General features: G+C 33.7%; 1 protein-coding gene across 1 annotated transcript; it reads right to left on the reverse strand.

Annotated features, from left to right (window-relative positions):
* Positions 1–171: 171 nt before the first annotated feature.
* Positions 172–17282, reverse strand: LOC137634506 (leucine-rich repeats and immunoglobulin-like domains protein 3). Its single transcript, XM_068366947.1, has 8 exons — positions 17111–17282; positions 12391–12534; positions 11967–12110; positions 11330–11473; positions 9514–10594; positions 8799–9000; positions 7571–7999; positions 172–5085 (listed from the first exon to the last, which is right to left on the reverse strand). Exons 1-8 carry the CDS (start codon positions 17188–17190, stop codon positions 4550–4552), a joined length of 2760 nt encoding a protein of 919 aa, XP_068223048.1. The 5' UTR covers positions 17191–17282; the 3' UTR covers positions 172–4549.
* Between the last annotated feature and the right edge of the window lie 528 nt (positions 17283–17810).

The raw sequence follows: 17810 nt of genomic DNA on the forward strand, positions 1-17810 counted from the left end.
TTATATTATATACTGTATATTTTTCAAGTTATTAAAGGAATTACAGTATAATGATTATTCTATTTTTCTAGTTTTGCATCGCTAACAATTATATAAAAAAAAAAAAATCACCATCAAAGCAGTTTTGTGCAACTGAATTCATGTGTTAGGATAGGAATTGTTCTTTGAAACTTCTTTTTAAGTATACTTTATTTCCATGACATACACGTAATTCTTGTATTAAATTATTTTTCCACAGTATACTTTTATTATTAAAACTTGTATGGAAAACAATACTCATATTGGAAACATAAGAAATATATACATACATCTACATATTTTACATAAAATGCATTACAGTTTTTGTATTGGATAATTCTTGTCATTGATAGGAAATAAGTTAGTACTGATTGATAGGAAATAAGTTAGTACTGAAAGGCCTCTTGCAAGCGTGACAAAAGGTAAAAGACAAATTACAATGATTAGTACTGAAATGGCTATTTTGAAAGCATGAAAAAAAATCAATTACTGAGCAATCTATAAGTAAATTTGCATAAGTTCAAATAAAACTGTAAACATGAATTCAGCACAGTAATGTGTATAACACCATAAAGGACGTCATCAAAAATCTTTTCTACATTGAGTATTCTCTTTTAAATTTCCATTATAAAATAAAAATAAATTGCATAGAATGTAAAAATTTGCACGAAAGTAGTTTTTCCGATGCAGTAACCTAAAAATCCTTTATGATGTTCTATTCACACTAAACAATACTGTTAATTAATTTACTTTCTTGTGACACAGGGTAATGAACACATTGTAGTTTAGTCTACAGAACACAAGACAAATACTATGACCGTTATAAGTTTCTCTTATTTCATAGCTTTGTTGTATACTGAAATGGCCACAACAGATTTATTCAGCTAAATTATTTTGAGCGTATTCAACTCCTTAATCACCTATTACAATTTTTGAACACTACAAAAGCAAATTCTAATCCTTGCAACAAGTGAGCATTATAGAAGTGACTAATCTTAAAGTTAGAAAGCAAATGAAGTATTCAGAAATTAATGTCTTGAAATAAATATTTTTTTGTAAAATTACTGTATTTTCAAAAGCAAATGTACTCGACTGAATAAACTTCTCAAACAAGTAACAACACCGGGAGATAAAAGTAAAAACCACAAGTTAAAAATATCATATAACAAACATGTGGCACAAGAATCATAAAATTACAAACAAATCAACAAAGTAAAAGTAACGGGTACTAAAGACAAAGCACTTTTGGGAACGGTAAAAAGATTAGTTACATGTTAATATGTCACAACCATACAAAGCATTGTATACACTTTACTATTGTTTCAAAACTACCTATTTCTAGTTTCAAAAAGCTTTGGAACTCCCAAGCCATATGTCCGTATTACTAATACACACTGGACCATATTGTGGCACTTCTTAGGCTATATTATAAACTTAATGTTAAGTTGGTATATATAGGAACAACAGGAAATAGTAATGTCTGTAGATATTGTGTAACTTTTGAGGAAACTAAAGTAGAAACAATTGAATACATATTACAAAATTGCAAGATTAACTTTACCTGGATTTCAGGCTTACAATAAAAGTTTGAAAAATTTAGGTAATAAATCAATCTAATAATTATGATGCTACTTTAAAATTTTCTAAATTAATGCTAGATAAAATTTAATTTAAAAATTTGTAACATTGATTAGACCCTATTTGTGAAATTTGATGAACATACACTGGTGGCGAGTTCTTACAATATCAGTGGCAAGTGTACCTTGCTTTACAGTAAAACTTCAATATGGATGTCACTTGTAAGTATAGTAGTAAGCTATCAAGTAAAAGCATAACCATTGAACAAGAATATATCACAGTCATGTGGACTGAATACTAAAACTTTCAAAATGTACTCTTCAGTAAGCCAATGGATATTTGATAAAGGGAAATATCTTGTAATAAAATCGTTAATCAGTTTGGTAATACAGTATGGTAAAAAAAAAAAAAAAAAAAAAAAAAAAAAAAAAGTCCTAAATATTACAATTAAAAAAATTGTTTCCCTGAATCAATTTTTTCAAACTGTTTCAGAAACTGATATTTTTCTAAAGCTGGATGTGAAATTTCAAATGCAAAAATTAATTTTGAAAGCTTTAGAGTTTTTCCATCTCTAAGAAAAGGCAGTGGTACTGTGTTTTATTCTTAAATCAGGTAGATTTTCTAAAAAGGATGCTTTAATATACTTTCAGACAGGCTTTCACTGTGAAAAGCAATAATAAATTAACATTTCATTTGCAATACAACTTACAGTTACTTCTTTCTGTCATCAACTATTAGAGGTTCCACAGGCCAAAACTGAAAGATATTAACAACTGCCTATCTAGATTTTGGATTGCATATGACGCACAAATTACACCCACTAGACATTTAGTTGCCTTATGTATGTATACAATTGTGTACAGTTCCCATAGTTATAACCTATTCTTTCATGCTACAACATGCATTCACATCAAATCTAAATTAACTTTTATTACAAAGGTTGTGACATAATAACTAAGCATGTCTAAAAAATTGACTAGTTTTGTATGGATTACAAATAAATTTCCCATTTGTAATACAGTAAATGCCTGTGTAATACAGCTTAATGCGTAAAAGTGCATGGTGTTTGTATACAATACTTGTATAATCTACATCACAACACATGCCAATGGCTATGAGAACCCTTATTTTAATGAAAATAAGTTATATCTAGTGAACATTTAATGTGAATGCAACAATACTGGCCGTATCTGGAGAGATGCTGGTTCTATTTCTGTGTAATTCTGGCAATATCAATTGTTGAAAACCCAACAAAGATATTATATATCCTACAAGACTTAGTAAGATTGTAGTTACCAAAATAACCAGCCCCCTCTTGACACGCTTCACATTCATGAAAAGGACAACTGACCCAACATACAGCACATTTTTGTAAATATAAATGTAATTTTTGGTATGGTTTAACATGTAGCTGCAGGTCATCACAATGTTATCAGGTATGCTTGAATACATGCTGTTATTTGAAGGTCATTCTTAGCTATGTAAACCTTCATATCCTCATGGATACCTGATGTAGCCCTTTTTCCTTAGATTTTAGTTGTCTGTTTACACTCCTAAATTAAACAGCATTGAACCTTTTCTACCAAGCAAAATATCTTTACACAAATTTATTTTTCATACTTGAAACACCACAGAAAGCTCTCTAGTAAATAACAGAATTAATATGATGTATATACAGTATATATATATGCACAAAGTGTGTGTAAGCTGCACTAATACCAGAGAAAAATAAAAATTCAATGGTTCTAATAGTACCTATCACTGAGAAAACAGTATATACATAATAGCCAACTTTCTATACAAATCAAGCCATACTACAGCATTTAAAATGGCACATATACAGTATACAATAACATGCTCACAGAGCATATAATAATTAGCATCTACAGGAAGCCTCATGACAAGGCAAAATAGATTCTGGTAGGAGTGAACAGTTTCCATTTTCATTCAAATCCATAATAATACTGTCCTCCTTAACTGTACAGTAATTTGGAAATTATAAAATCCAGAATTAGCAAAAATAAAATCCCTAACTGGCCTGCAGCTTATGATTCTCCACTGAGTGGATACTAAATTAATCCAGAAACTTACTAGATGGTTAAAGCTGTAATCCAGTAAACAACTTACATATCCTAAATGGATGATGCTTCACCCAGACACTAACTAGATGGATTCTGCTTTAATCCAGACACTTTTATGGAACTGCTGCTTCAATTTAGGCACTATGTAGATGGATGCTGCTTTAATCCAGGCACTATTTAGATGGATGCTGCTTTAATCCAGACACTAATTGGATGGATTGTTGAACCGTGACATTAAAACACTGCCAAAGATTATGCCTTGGACGTAAATGGACCACTTAAAGCTTTTAGTGCTTGCAATGTCTGAGGTTTAATTGTAAGATGAGAATGAGCGTCTGTAGTTGTAAACATCATGCCACTGAACTTGAATCAGTGAAGAACTTTGTACAACTTAACCCTGGCAGCACTGGAACAACTATGGCACCAGACAGGTACAAAACACACAAACAAAGTCCTTCCTTCCCACCACAAGTGGATAATAATTTCATAACATTTTAACTGAAATGTATGTTCAAAGTATGATGTGTTTACTTTTCACAATAAAAAAACACTCCCTTATTACAGTATTAACATTTGCAAATCAAACTATTTATATGGAATGCGTGGGGGAGTTAGTATGATGCACAACTAGGGGAGGCGTATAAAATAACTTTCATGTAGTAAAATAAATAAATCATATTTAAATAAGCTAAATGACGAGTTGAAGTAAAATTCACTCAGTCCCACATAGAAAGTGTTGTTCACAATAATACTGGTAAAAATCCAAACTTTGGTACCGTACGTGTCATTTATTTACGCCCCACCTGTCATGATTCCCATGGCGGGAAGGAAAGTAACTGTGTTCTTTTATGCACAATAGCTGCCTCCCTTCATTATCTGGATTCCAAAGTATTTTTGGCAGGAATGATTTTTTTTGGTGTGACTTCTGCATTTTCGGTCCTTACATCTAGTTCACTTTGATTGTCACCGACACTGCACGCAGAATTTCTTGCATTTTGTCTTTCATTATTCCCTATATTGGAACCATAAAACTCATCTTGACAATGCTCTAAGTGATCATCATATCTTTCATAATGATCAGAATTATTATCACTCTCATTAGATAACTGAATTTTCTGAGGATAATATTCCCCAGAATTTTCATACGGATTTAAAGTTGATTTTCGATAAGACGCATTACGATGAAGTAAAGGGCGACTGCGAGGTAACGTGGCTGCTGGTGTCACAGGTGTAGGAACGGGAATAAGGCGAGAGTTTGAACCACACCTTAGCGTTGCAGTAAAAAGACCTGAGTTGTATCCTCCCGGACCCATATGTTGTGATGAAAAAGTGGACAATCTTGGTCTTCCAATAGGGTCATCGCATCCAAGGATCTCCCCGTGTGGACCAACATTTACAGTGCTCATGCCTGTAATTTAAAAGAAAAATGGATTAAGAATAGAAAAGCAAAATTCAGGAATTAGAGAGTCTTTATTAATGATACTAACACTAGATGCTCTATATAAACATCTGAACAATCAAGTTAAACAGGAAATAGAATCAACCATTAACAATTTCATTTACTTATGCAATATTCTTCACTTCCCCCATACCAAACTTCCACCCCAAATGATGTCCATCTATATCTGAAAAGTCCTTTATTAGCAGCTAATTATAATTAGTTTTAAAAACAGTATTTTTACAGGTTCAAATATCCACAAAAGCATGAATTCAATTAACATAGCTTTTGAACCCAGTAAAATGCAAATCCCCTTGAACTACTTAAATAATTTGCTGGTATAATCTAACATCAGCAAAATAAAACTCAATTCAGAGATTAACATCTGAAAAAAACCTGGAGTATTCCAAGATTAAACAAGATTCTAATGCAATAAATTGTAAGGATTTCAATAAAATCCTTAACTACGTGAGGCTATTTCTCATCGATAACCTAACCTATCTTATATGGAGTTGTGTGTGAGGTATAATGCCATTTCCAAAAATCCTCTTACAATTTCATTTTTCTTTCACCAAATATGGAAGCTTCTTTTTTAATGAGGTAACTACATTTAAAGATATAAGAGAAATTAAACAAGTATCTATACTAAAAAAATAAATCTGATTATGCCATGGCTCGTAAATGCATTGTTGACTGAGAAAAGTTCTTATGGTACTTGAAATATATTTTGTTTGTTTGTGCAGTACAGTACTCAATAAAATATTATTTTGGCATTCCACCAATTAAGATTAAGAAAAAAAAGTTGTAAAATAAACTAAAAAGAACAAGATTAAAGGGTGTTGAACCTTGGAAAAAGTTTACTCCTGTATTGAGTTGCAGTAGTTGCTTATTGAAGCAACAGTAATGTTCTGAGCATATGTTATAACTCAGATTCTTACCTCCAATCCAACTCGTACAAATTAGTCAATCAGTCGTGTTGCCACTAAACTCAATATAAATGGTTTCAAGTTATCAGGGCCTAGATGAACCTTGAAATGTTGCATCTAGAGCCATAACGTATGCAACCCAAAGATTGTACATAAGCTCTCCAACTTGATACTAGGAGAACTAAGATATGATGCCTTTAAAGATTTTTTTTTTCCCTGAGAGTTTTGACAGTTAATAAAGACACGGGCCTAGCCTCGGCACGTATCCTACCACCTGAGGTTAGACCTCACAGAAAACGGAAGTAGGGTAAACTACACAAAACTCTGGTCGGATGAGAGGAGATTCCAGGTAACTCCTAAGAAAGTACTTCTCGGTAATGTTAGGAAAAATACAAATTACTAAAAATTTGTGATCTTAAATATGTATATGACAAATAAATTTGTGGATCCTCACACTGTATCTGGCTTAGAGAGACCAATTAATAAATAAGACTTCAATCAAGAGTTAATTGATATCCCTTCGTGACAATAATTTTCAGCTATATAATACTACTGTACAGAACATTCATTAATATTATTAGCAAGACAGGTAATAAAAAAGTCATCTGTCAATGAGTTGATTTCCTATTAAACGTTTTTCAACATAAAAAATTAACACAAAAAGATTGTAAATCTTACTAACCAATTTATGAAGTGGTCACTTAACATTCAATTAGAGACAAATCTGGGTGTAACAAAACATTATTGATATTTATGGCAGTAATGTGGAGGAAAGATTATAGTACAACAAATAAATTACCCATGATGTGATGCATAGATTCTGTAATGTGGACCGAGATGGTTTGTGAATGTAAGAAGGGAAAGAGGAAGAAGAAATAGTAGCCATGGAAGAGATGACAATTCTGGCCAAAAGATGGCAATGTGGAATAAAATAAAAGGAGAATTTACACCCTGGTGTAAAAACTAAATAGATGATGATGACGGGTGCAGTTTACGAAGTCCAAAAAGCTATCTCTACATAATGGAGGCAAAAGGTTGAAGGTTAGAAATTAGCCCTTATAAGATATAGTACTAAAAACTTCATTGTTGGAACTATCAATTATATCTCAACCCCCTAGATTACTATATCAGTAATTGCCATTAGCAAATATTTTTTTATAACTACAAACATAATTCAAAACTAAACCTCTCTATGAGCTTTTGCTGTCCTCTTACCAGTCATAATATTCAAAACTAAATACAGGTAGACATGCTGCTATAACCATCTAAATATTAAAGTCTATTCACCAATTTCACTTTAAAACTTACTGAAAAATATCAAAGTTACTCTTCGTAAAAACCACGAGTTTTTAGATTGCCATATGTATCATGAAAATATACTTCATTGGGTATCTTATACTGTACAGTAAATGGTCCTCTTCTGCACCATTCACATTATGGAATTTGGAACCTTCATTACCCAACACCAAAAGTACAAGTTAAAAAATTACCACTACACGTCATAAAAGGTGGTTGCAATTTTTCCTTACCTCTCAAAGTAGAGGCAGAGTTTGAATCTGCGCATATAATCAACGATCTGCGTATACCTGACCTCGTAAGGTCAATGGGAAGGAGATCTTCACTTGATCGCTGAGCAGAATCCCCAGTCCCAGAGTCCTTTCCACTCGAATGTTCCGACCCACTGTCTTGTGCTGTTGTGGTATATGCGTCTGGGGGGTTTGCCAGTAAAGGTGTAAATTTATGGACAAGGTCTGGGGGCAGATGATGGTGGGCTGAAAGATGAGATGGGTACCTAGAAACTCCATCTTCTGGAAATCCACCAGGTGGGCCGAGTGTTGCCGACTGGGAACGTTTTCTTGTTTGGTATATTATTACAACCCAAACTAAAGAGGTAATTACAACACAGCAAACCACAGCCATCATCACTATTCCAGTTGTTGTTGAAGTGGTACTTACTTCTGAAAAAATTTAAGACGCGTGAATTTTCAAGTAACATCAAATAATTTTTTTTCTGTAACATTATGCTCTGAAATTTCAGTGTTTCTATTTCTTGAATCACTTACAGAAGTGTATGGTTCATAGTATACTTTAATTTAAAGAAAAAAAATAACCAAATCACTGAACTATGTAACTCACATTTAATAATTTGTTATTATAAAAACAGTAACTTACACAAGCCAGGAATATACATTAGCTTTTAAAGATATATATATATATATATATATATATATATATATATATATATATATATATATATATATATATATATATATATATACCATTAGAAGTAATTTCTAATAAAAACTTCAAGATAAAATAAACTATGAAAGGTAAACGGAAAAACACATGAGCATACTTTTCTTCTTATCCGCTGACATCAATCTTATATATACTGTATATTCTTTAATTAGTATTACAGCATTATGAATGCAAAGCATCAAATACTGTACATAACTTAAATTTTCAACTGTTCGAAGTATGAATACATTTACTACGTACACTTTTATGGTATATAAAACCGAGCATTAAAGAAGTATATTTGCTGTCTTTGTAATTCCATAAAACTTAACTTACTGTTGACAGCAAATGACTAATTCAACCAAAAAAATCATAAGTTTTTCAACTCAAGTAAAGTATAGTATCTGGTACAATTTATAGGTAAACTTGCATTTCTTTGGGCATGCAGTACAAAGAAATAGTTTTTTTTGGAGATCGAACAACTAAAAAATAAAAAATTTCCCATTAAATTACAATTACCTTTTTTCACAGAAAGTTTCACTGGTCCACTTATTTTTCCCAGTATATTTGTTAGTTCGCAATTGTACGTTCCAGCGTCTTCCACTTGGATATCCAAGATAAGCAGGTACTGACTCTCCTGAACTAGGACGTACCGATCACCTTCTTGAAGTGGAACTCCATTCTTAATCCAACTCAGTTTTGGAGTTGGCTGCCCAGTGCCCTAAAAAAAATTATAATGTTTTTAACAAACCACATAACTATTGCAGTAGTATTGAGCCCTTTGCATATCATCCCAGCATGATTAGAAAGTAAATAGGCAAATTGGGGGTGAAACTCAATTGAAGTATATTGGCAGGTAATATATGCATAATAAAGTTCAATGATTGCCATATGCACAGCATTAGAAAGATGGAAAATTTGCATATTAAAAATCCTAAACACAAACGTTTTACAAATAATAAAAATTCATATATTTATGGGCAAGCAAATTTAATATATCAATCGAGTAAATAACTTGAATCCAATTATTCAATATGTCATAATAGAAAGAGAATTTTTTTTTTTCTTATATTTGAACCAATAACTTTTCCCCTATATCAAAAGGAGACTATGAGATACTCTACTTTTTTAACAAATAACTGATAAAAACATTCAATATATCCATGCACATACACATTCTCTAAGATATGAATGCAAACAAAGAAAAATATGCTATAGGTAAGTAATACTGTACCTGACATTCCAAGACAATGCTCTCTCCAACTCTTGCAACTCGATCCTGCAACGGTTTGGTAAATTTTGGAGTTTGACGCACAATTATCGAAGCATTTGCTGTGGCTGTGCCTGCCTCGTTTGTGGCTTTGCAGGTATACTGTCCTTGGTCATGTGGTTCTACTGGTTTAATGAAATAAGTATTCTCATTTGGGAAGGCATGAAGACGCCTTTCACGCGCTGCTGGAAAGTCATCCCCGCCATCTTTTAGCAACGACATATTGGGTGCAGGAGAGCCTGCAACTGCACAATCTAATTTTGCCACACCACCCACTGGTACAGCTACACTTAATGGCTTTTTCGTGAAATAAGGGAAGACATGAACCTGAACCTTAGCTCTTTGAGAATAGCTGGCACCAAAATGGTTACGAACAACACACTGATAGTTTCCGCTGTCTTCATCAGTCACGTTTGGGAGCTTGAGCAAAGACGTCACATTGTGTATTGCTCCCCCTTTTCCATCTCCTCCAATGACACTGACTCTGGTTTCGATGTCAAAATTGACAAGTAATTCATTATCTTTTCGCCAAAAGAACTTGGGCTGATCACCCTCTGTACTGGCCTGAGCAACACAAGGAAGTGTTACATTATCACCTCTAAGGGCTATAAAGTCTTTGGGAAACTGACTTATTATTGGACGAGGTGACGAGTCACAGCTGAACTGGGAACCGGGAACTAAGGCTACAGGTCGATCCTTTAGACCAGGTGGGTAACTACAGAAGGCTTTCATGGTAGAAGAATTGAAATTCATCCCTGATATCCATCCAGGGAACCAGGATAATTCACAGTCACACACGAGATTGGACGTATTCATATGGATGGTCGACAGTTGCTTCAGCTGCGAGAACGGATTCAACGGTATCATACGTAGCTGGTTGCCACGCAAGTCTAATGAAGTAAGGGATACTAAGGGTGCAAACGTTTCTACGTGGACAGTTTCTATGCCATTATATGCTAAAGACAAGTCTTGCAAACTGCTTAGGGTACCAAATGCTCCACTATCATCTTCTATACTCCATCTAAGCTGATTGCTAGAAAGGTCTCTGCGAAGAAAATATTTGAAATTGCATAAGAAAAGGTCCTTTATATTCATTTGTTTGGAATACGAACTTAATATTTGAATAAACTATATCAAATTACTTTGATTTCCTTATTGTGAAGAAACAATGAAAGAAACAATAATGAGAAAAATAATATAATGAGCAGCTATAGCACTACTGCACAATAAATCCAGACCTAAGAACAAAATAAATTATAATTTCTGAACAAGAAAATAAGAAGATATACAGTATAGCTATGTACAAAAAATACAATGGTAATTCTATAGCATTACTATGGACTTGTGCAACTTATTAACAATATTAAAAAGGGAAAGGGTTATTTGGCATATATCTTAGTGAGGAAAATATATCACTTAAATGAACAACGGACAAAATGCTTCAGTAACACCTCAATATAACGAGAGATTTATATATGATCTACATTATTATGGGCATTTCTTACGGGAATACTTTGTATAAACTATTTTGGGGTAAAAACTTTGGAAAATTTAAACTGCGAGATATTTCCCAGTGTTTCAAACGTAGCCAAAACATATGATAAGTTGAGGACTACTGTAATATATTTAGTAATGAAATATGATTTCAAGAATGAATTTTTTTAATATGAAATACAGTACTTGAATTAATACATAAACTATAGGAAGAGAGGACACCAGCATCACTAACACTTAGTTCAGTTCAATACACCAAGCAAGAAAAATATTAAGTAATACTCACAGTGATTTAAGGTTTGGTGTCAGCGCAAATGTGTTGCGTTCGATGTGTGCGAGGTAGTTGTTCGATAAGCTCAGCTTACCAAGCTCTCGGAGATTTCGAAAAGTTCCCTCCCTCAATGAAACTAGTCGATTATGACTTAAATCTCTGTAAGGAATAATTTGTTACATTAACGATTTTCATTTATTTGCACGTCTAGGGCCTGTTATCATTTAATGATCATGTAATGAAGAGAAGTCAAAAATAGTAAATGCTTGCAGTTATGACATTTCATAACTTAATTATATAATTTTCCTCCATATATTCAGCAGATGAACAGGATTACTTTGTTTCCTCAGTCCAAAATTGTTTAATGTATCATTTTCTTAAGACAACAAAATCCGAGTTTAATTTGTTACATTAACGATTTTCATTTATTTGCACGTCTAGGGCCTGTTATCATTTAATGATCATGTAATGGAGAGAAGTCAAAAATAGTAAATGCTTGCATCTACGTCATTTCTTAACTTAATTAGATAATTTTCCTCCATATATTCAGCAGATGAACAGGATTACTTTGTTTCCTCAGTCCAAAATTGTTTAATGTATCATTTTCTTAAGACAACAAAATCAGTTTCTTTTAGATATTTCAACAACTTACAGCGTCTGCAATATTCCAGTCGGTTCCCACGCATCGGGGCGAATCGAATCGATTTGATTGTAGCCAATGGTCAGGTGTTGTAAGGAGCTAAGCCCAAAAAGCCACCCCTTGCGGACAGTCGTGATATTGTTATGATCCAGTTGCCTGTAATGAGATACAGTAAAATCAGCCGTGCTTTCCATGAATAACAAACCAGTGTACAGTAATCACCTACTCTTTCTTGGATATGAAAAGAATGTCAGTCATAGAATTAGCTTGGTTTTCATTCACCACTATTCTACTTAAATTACAAACGTGAATTTTAATTGGCATTACTTTATCATTATTTATATGGTCATACTTTCAATGGCTGTTGCAGCTATATTAAACAAAATCAGCTTGAGCATATTAGGACGCCCTATACCACAAGTTCCACAATACTTACAGTGTTGACAACGCATCCAGACCATAGAAAGCACCATCACTGAAGCTTACGATCTGATTTCGCCGCAACTTCAATGTCTTCAGTCGTTTGAGATGTTCGAACATCAACCCCGGAAGAACGGTGATTTTGTTCCCATTCAAATCCCTATGGAAAAGATGAAGTGTCATTAAGCTGTTAATACAATGTTTATAAAGCGATGGGATTTGCATTCGTCGGGTGGGATGATATTCTTTAAATTATTGGGAGCAAAAATAATTGGTTGCAGAAATTAGAAGTCACTTGAAATACATCTTTCAAATATCAAAAAAACACATAATATATTTTAATAGAAAACACATTTAGAGGCTGTATAATTATCAAAGATTAAAAAACATGGGTAATTAAATTATAACACAGCTAAGATTGTCCTTTTTTCCATTGTATTTATGACTTGTAACATACTAAAATGATACTTAAAATATCAACCATTATCAACCCTTTCCTCAATAGACAGGCCCTAATCTGGATAAGATATTGACATTATTTATTGGAAAACCCCATAGAAAACCATGATATATATATATATATATATATATATATATATATATATATATATATATATATATATATATATATATATATATATATATATATATATATATATATATATATATAAATAAAAACTAAATCTGCATAAATATCCACTAATTCTATTAAAGTACTACTGAGCTATAATTCATAACATTAAATAAAATAAAAAAAATATACAAATCCAAGTAAATTTCTAAGGATTGCATACAACTGTTGACTGAAATAGACTACAGGCAAATTGATGAACAAAAATGGATTGAAAACTGATGTTGCAATGCTTAATGTCAAAAGATGTTTACACGGGATAAAAAGTCACGGAAGATACGATCTCTCTCTCTCAACAAATCAGAGAAAGGTCGAGTTTGTTCATACTATGAGTAAAAGTATACAAACATAAGTGCATCCGTTAAATATTTACATTGCAACATCGAACAGTTCACCATAGTTCTGAGAACTGAGCATGAATGGGAAGCAAAAGACTAGCTCACTACCAGCTACTATTTTCATCTCTGATAGAAACAAAGATCATAATCTATAAGAGGATCAAGTGAACACATGCTATATTCTTAAGCGATCAAAGTCTATCATTAAGAGATTGATATATAATACGAGATGGATATCTAGGTAACTAATCGATATCATATATACAGTACACATATATATTTAAGAGGAGACAAAGTTGACGCATAACAAACACATTGAAATCTGTTGAAACTAAATAAAGATCTAACATTGATATGAATATCTATTAATTAAAGATCGAATTCAAAAGGGACCCTCACTCATTGAGCAATGAGATTTACCCCCACACTTACAGAGCTATGAGGTTAACCCCCACCCCCAAACTTACAGATATGAGAAGGACCCCTTACATACAAGGCTGAGATTGGTCCTACAATTACAGAGCTATAAGACTGACCCCCTCCTCACACTTGGAACTATGGGAATGATCCCCACAATTACAGAGTTATGAAACGATGAAAGATTTGCCCCCCACACTTACAAAACTGAGATTTTCCCTACACTTACTATATTTCCCCCATACTTATAGAACTGTGAGATCGACCAACACATCTACAGAACTATGAGATTGACCCTTACTCTCACAGAACTATGAGATTTGTCCCACACTTACAGAACCATGAGATTTTTCATACACTTAGATTACTATATTTCCCCATACTTACAGAACTGTGAGATCGACCAACACATCTACAGAACTATGAGAACAACCCTTACTCCCACAGAACTATGAGATTTGTCCCACACCTACAGAACTATGAGATTGAACCCTATACTTAAAAGAAGTATGAGATTGAACCCTACACTTAAAAGAATTATGAGATTGAACCCTACACTTACAGAACTATGAGATTAAACCCTACACTTAAAAGAATTATGGGATTGAACCCTACACTTACAGAACTATGAGATTAAACCCTACACTTAAAAGAATTATGAGATTGAACCCTACACTTACAGAACTATGAGATTGAACCCTACACTTACAGAACTATGAGATTAAACCCTACACTTACAGAACTATGAGATTGAACCCTACACTTACAGAACTATGAGATTGAACCCTACACTTAAAAGAATTATGAGATTGAACCCTACACTTACAGAACTATGAGATTGAACCCTACACTTAAAAGAATTATGAGATTGAACCCTACACTTACAGAACTATGAGATTGAACCCTACACTTACAGAACTATGAGATTAAACCCTACACTTAAAAGAATTACGAGACAACCCTACACTTACAGAACTATGAGATTGAACCCTACACTTACAGAACTATGAGATTGAACCCTACACTTAAAAGAATTACGAGATTGAACCCTACACTTAAAAGAATTACGAGATTGAACCCTAGACTTACAGAACTATGAGATTAAACCCTACACTTAAAAGAATTATGAGATTGAACCCTACACTTACAGAACTGTGTGATTGAACCCTACACTTACAGAACTATGAGATTAAACCCTAGACTTGAAAGAATTATGAGATTGAACCCTACACTTACAGAAGTATGAGATTGAACCCTACACTTACAGAACTGTGTGATTGAACCCTACACTTACAGAACTATGAGATTAAACCCTACACTTAAAAGAATTATGAGATTGAACCCTACACTTACAGAACTATGAGATTAAACCCTACACTTAAAAGAATTATGAGATTGAACCCTACACTTACAGAACTATGAGATTGAACCCTACACTTAAAAGAATTACGAGATTGAACCCTACACTTAAAAGAATTACGAGATTGAACCCTAGACTTACAGAACTATGAGATTAAACCCTACACTTAAAAGAATTATGAGATTGAACCCTACACTTACAGAACTGTGTGATTGAACCCTACACTTACAGAACTATGAGATTAAACCCTAGACTTGAAAGAATTATGAGATTGAACCCTACACTTACAGAAGTATGAGATTGAACCCTACACTTACAGAACTGTGTGATTGAACCCTACACTTACAGAACTATGAGATTAAACCCTACACTTAAAAGAATTATGAGATTGACCCCTAAATTTACAGAACTGTGCAATTTTTCAACACTTACACCTCTAGAGACTTCCCCCAACACTTACAGAACTGAGATTGAACCCTACACTAACTGAAGTATGAGATTGAACCCTACACTTACTGAAGTATGAGATTGAACCCTACACTAAAAAGAACTATGAGATTGAACCCTACACTTAAAAGAAGTATGAGATTGAACCCTACACTTACAGAACTATGAGATTGAACCCTATACTTAAAAGAAGTATGAGATTGAACCCTACACTTACAGAACTATGAGATTGAACCCTACACTTACAGAACTATGAGATTGAATCCTACACTTACAGAACTATGAGATTAAACCCTACACTTTAAAGAATTATGAGATTGAATCCTACACTTACAGAAGTACGAGATTGAACCCTACACTTAAAAGAATTATGAGATTGAACCCTACACTTACAGAACTATGAGATTGAACCATACACTTAAAAGAATTATGAGATTGAACCCTACACTTAAAAGAATTATGAGATTGAACCCTACACTTAAAAGAATTATGAGATTGAACCCTACACTTAAAGTATGAGATTAAACCCTACACTTAAAAGAATTATGAGATTGAACCCTACACTTTAAAAAAGTATGAGATCGAACCCTGCACTTCCAGAACTATGAGATTGAACCCTACACTTAAAAGTATCAGATTAAACCCTACACTTAAAAGAATTATGAGATTGAACCCTAAACTTACAGAACTATGAGATTGAACCCTACACTTACAATATGAGATTAAACCCTACACTTAAAAGAATTATGAGATTGAACCCTACACTTTAAAAAAGTATGAGATCGAACCCTGCACTTCCAGAACTATGAGATTGAACCCTACACTTTAAAAAAGTATGAGATCGAACCCTGCACTTCCAGAACTATGAGATTGAACCCTACACTTACAGAACTATGAGATCGAACCCTACACTTGAAAGAAGTATTAGATTGAACCCTACACTTGAAAGAAGTATTAGATTGAACCCTACACTTGAAAAAAGTATGAGATCGAACCCTACACTTGAAAGAAGTATTAGATTGAACCCTACACTTGAAAGAATTTTGAGATTGAACCCTACACTTACAGAACTATGAGATTGAACCCTACTCTTATAGAATTATGAGATTGAACCCTACACTTAAAAGAATTATGAGATTGAACTCTACACTTACAGAACAATGAGATTGAACCCTACACTTAAAAGAAGTATGAGATTGAACCCTACATTTGAAAGAAGTATTAGATTGAACCCTACACTTACAGAACTATGATATTGAACCCTACACTTAAAAGAATTATGAGATCGAACCCTGCACTTGAAAGAAGTATGAGATTGAACCCTACACTTAAAAAAAAGTATGAGATCGAAACCCTGCACTTACAGAACTATGAGATTGAACCCTACACTTAAAAAAAAGTATGAGATCGAAACCCTGCACTTACAGAACTATGAGATTGAACCCTACACTTACAAAACAATGAGATTGAACCCTACTCTTATAGAATTATGAGATTGAACCCTACACTTACAAGAACTACGAGATTTTTCCACCCAACTTACAGAGATATGAGGTTAGTGAGGTTGGTGAAGAAGGGGGCAGACCGATTGAACGTGGTGGCGTTGAGCAGATTTCGTGACATCCGCAGCTCGGCCAGCAAGCTCAGTGTTCTGAAGGACTTGGAATCCAGCCGGTCGATTTTGTTCTTGCTCAGATTCCTGTGGGGGGAAGGAAATGTGGAATTTCAGAGCCATTGTGCAAAAGGGCAGACGCATTAAAAGCCAGACGTACAAACGATCAATGTATACTGGGGCGTTTCTATTGGTAGTTCATGAAATGTCTTGAAAATGGAAACTTGAAGTTTAAGAACTCTTTCGTCAAATTTCTTTATATGGTGCATATTTACTTAACCCGTTTGAGAGAGAGAGAGAGAGAGAGATGGCATATCTAAGAGAGAGAGAGAGAGAGAGAGAGAGAGAGAGAGAGAGAGAGAGAGAGAGAGAGAGAGAGAGAGAGAGAGATGGCATATCTAAAAGAGAGAGAGAGAGAGAGATGGCATATCTAAGAGAGAGAGAGAGAGAGAGAGAGATGGCATATCTAAGAGAGAGAGAGAGAGAGATGGCATATCTATGAGAGGAGAGAGAGAGAGAGAGAGAGAGAGAGAGAGAGAGAGAGAGAGATGGCATATCTAAGAGAGAGAGAGAGAGAGAGAGAGAGAGAGAGAGATGGCATATCTAAGAGAGAGAGAGAGAGAGAGATGGC

The sequence above is a fragment of the Palaemon carinicauda genome, chromosome 44, assembly GCF_036898095.1.
Source record: "Palaemon carinicauda isolate YSFRI2023 chromosome 44, ASM3689809v2, whole genome shotgun sequence".
Lineage (NCBI taxonomy): Eukaryota > Metazoa > Arthropoda > Malacostraca > Decapoda > Palaemonidae > Palaemon > Palaemon carinicauda.

Bases quoted from the DNA above. Each gene is read 5' to 3' on its own strand.
- LOC137634506 (XM_068366947.1), bottom strand. From the start codon at position 17,190: ATGTCACGAAATCTGCTCAACGCCACCACGTTCAATCGGTCTGCCCCC. The intron at 12,535-17,110 runs GTAAGTTGGGTG...TCTTTTCCATAG, and splicing joins CTCACTAACCTCATATCTCT to GGATTTGAATGGGAACAAAA. The intron at 5,086-7,570 runs GTAAGGAAAAAT...TTTAAATTACAG, and splicing joins CTCTGCCTCTACTTTGAGAG to GCATGAGCACTGTAAATGTT.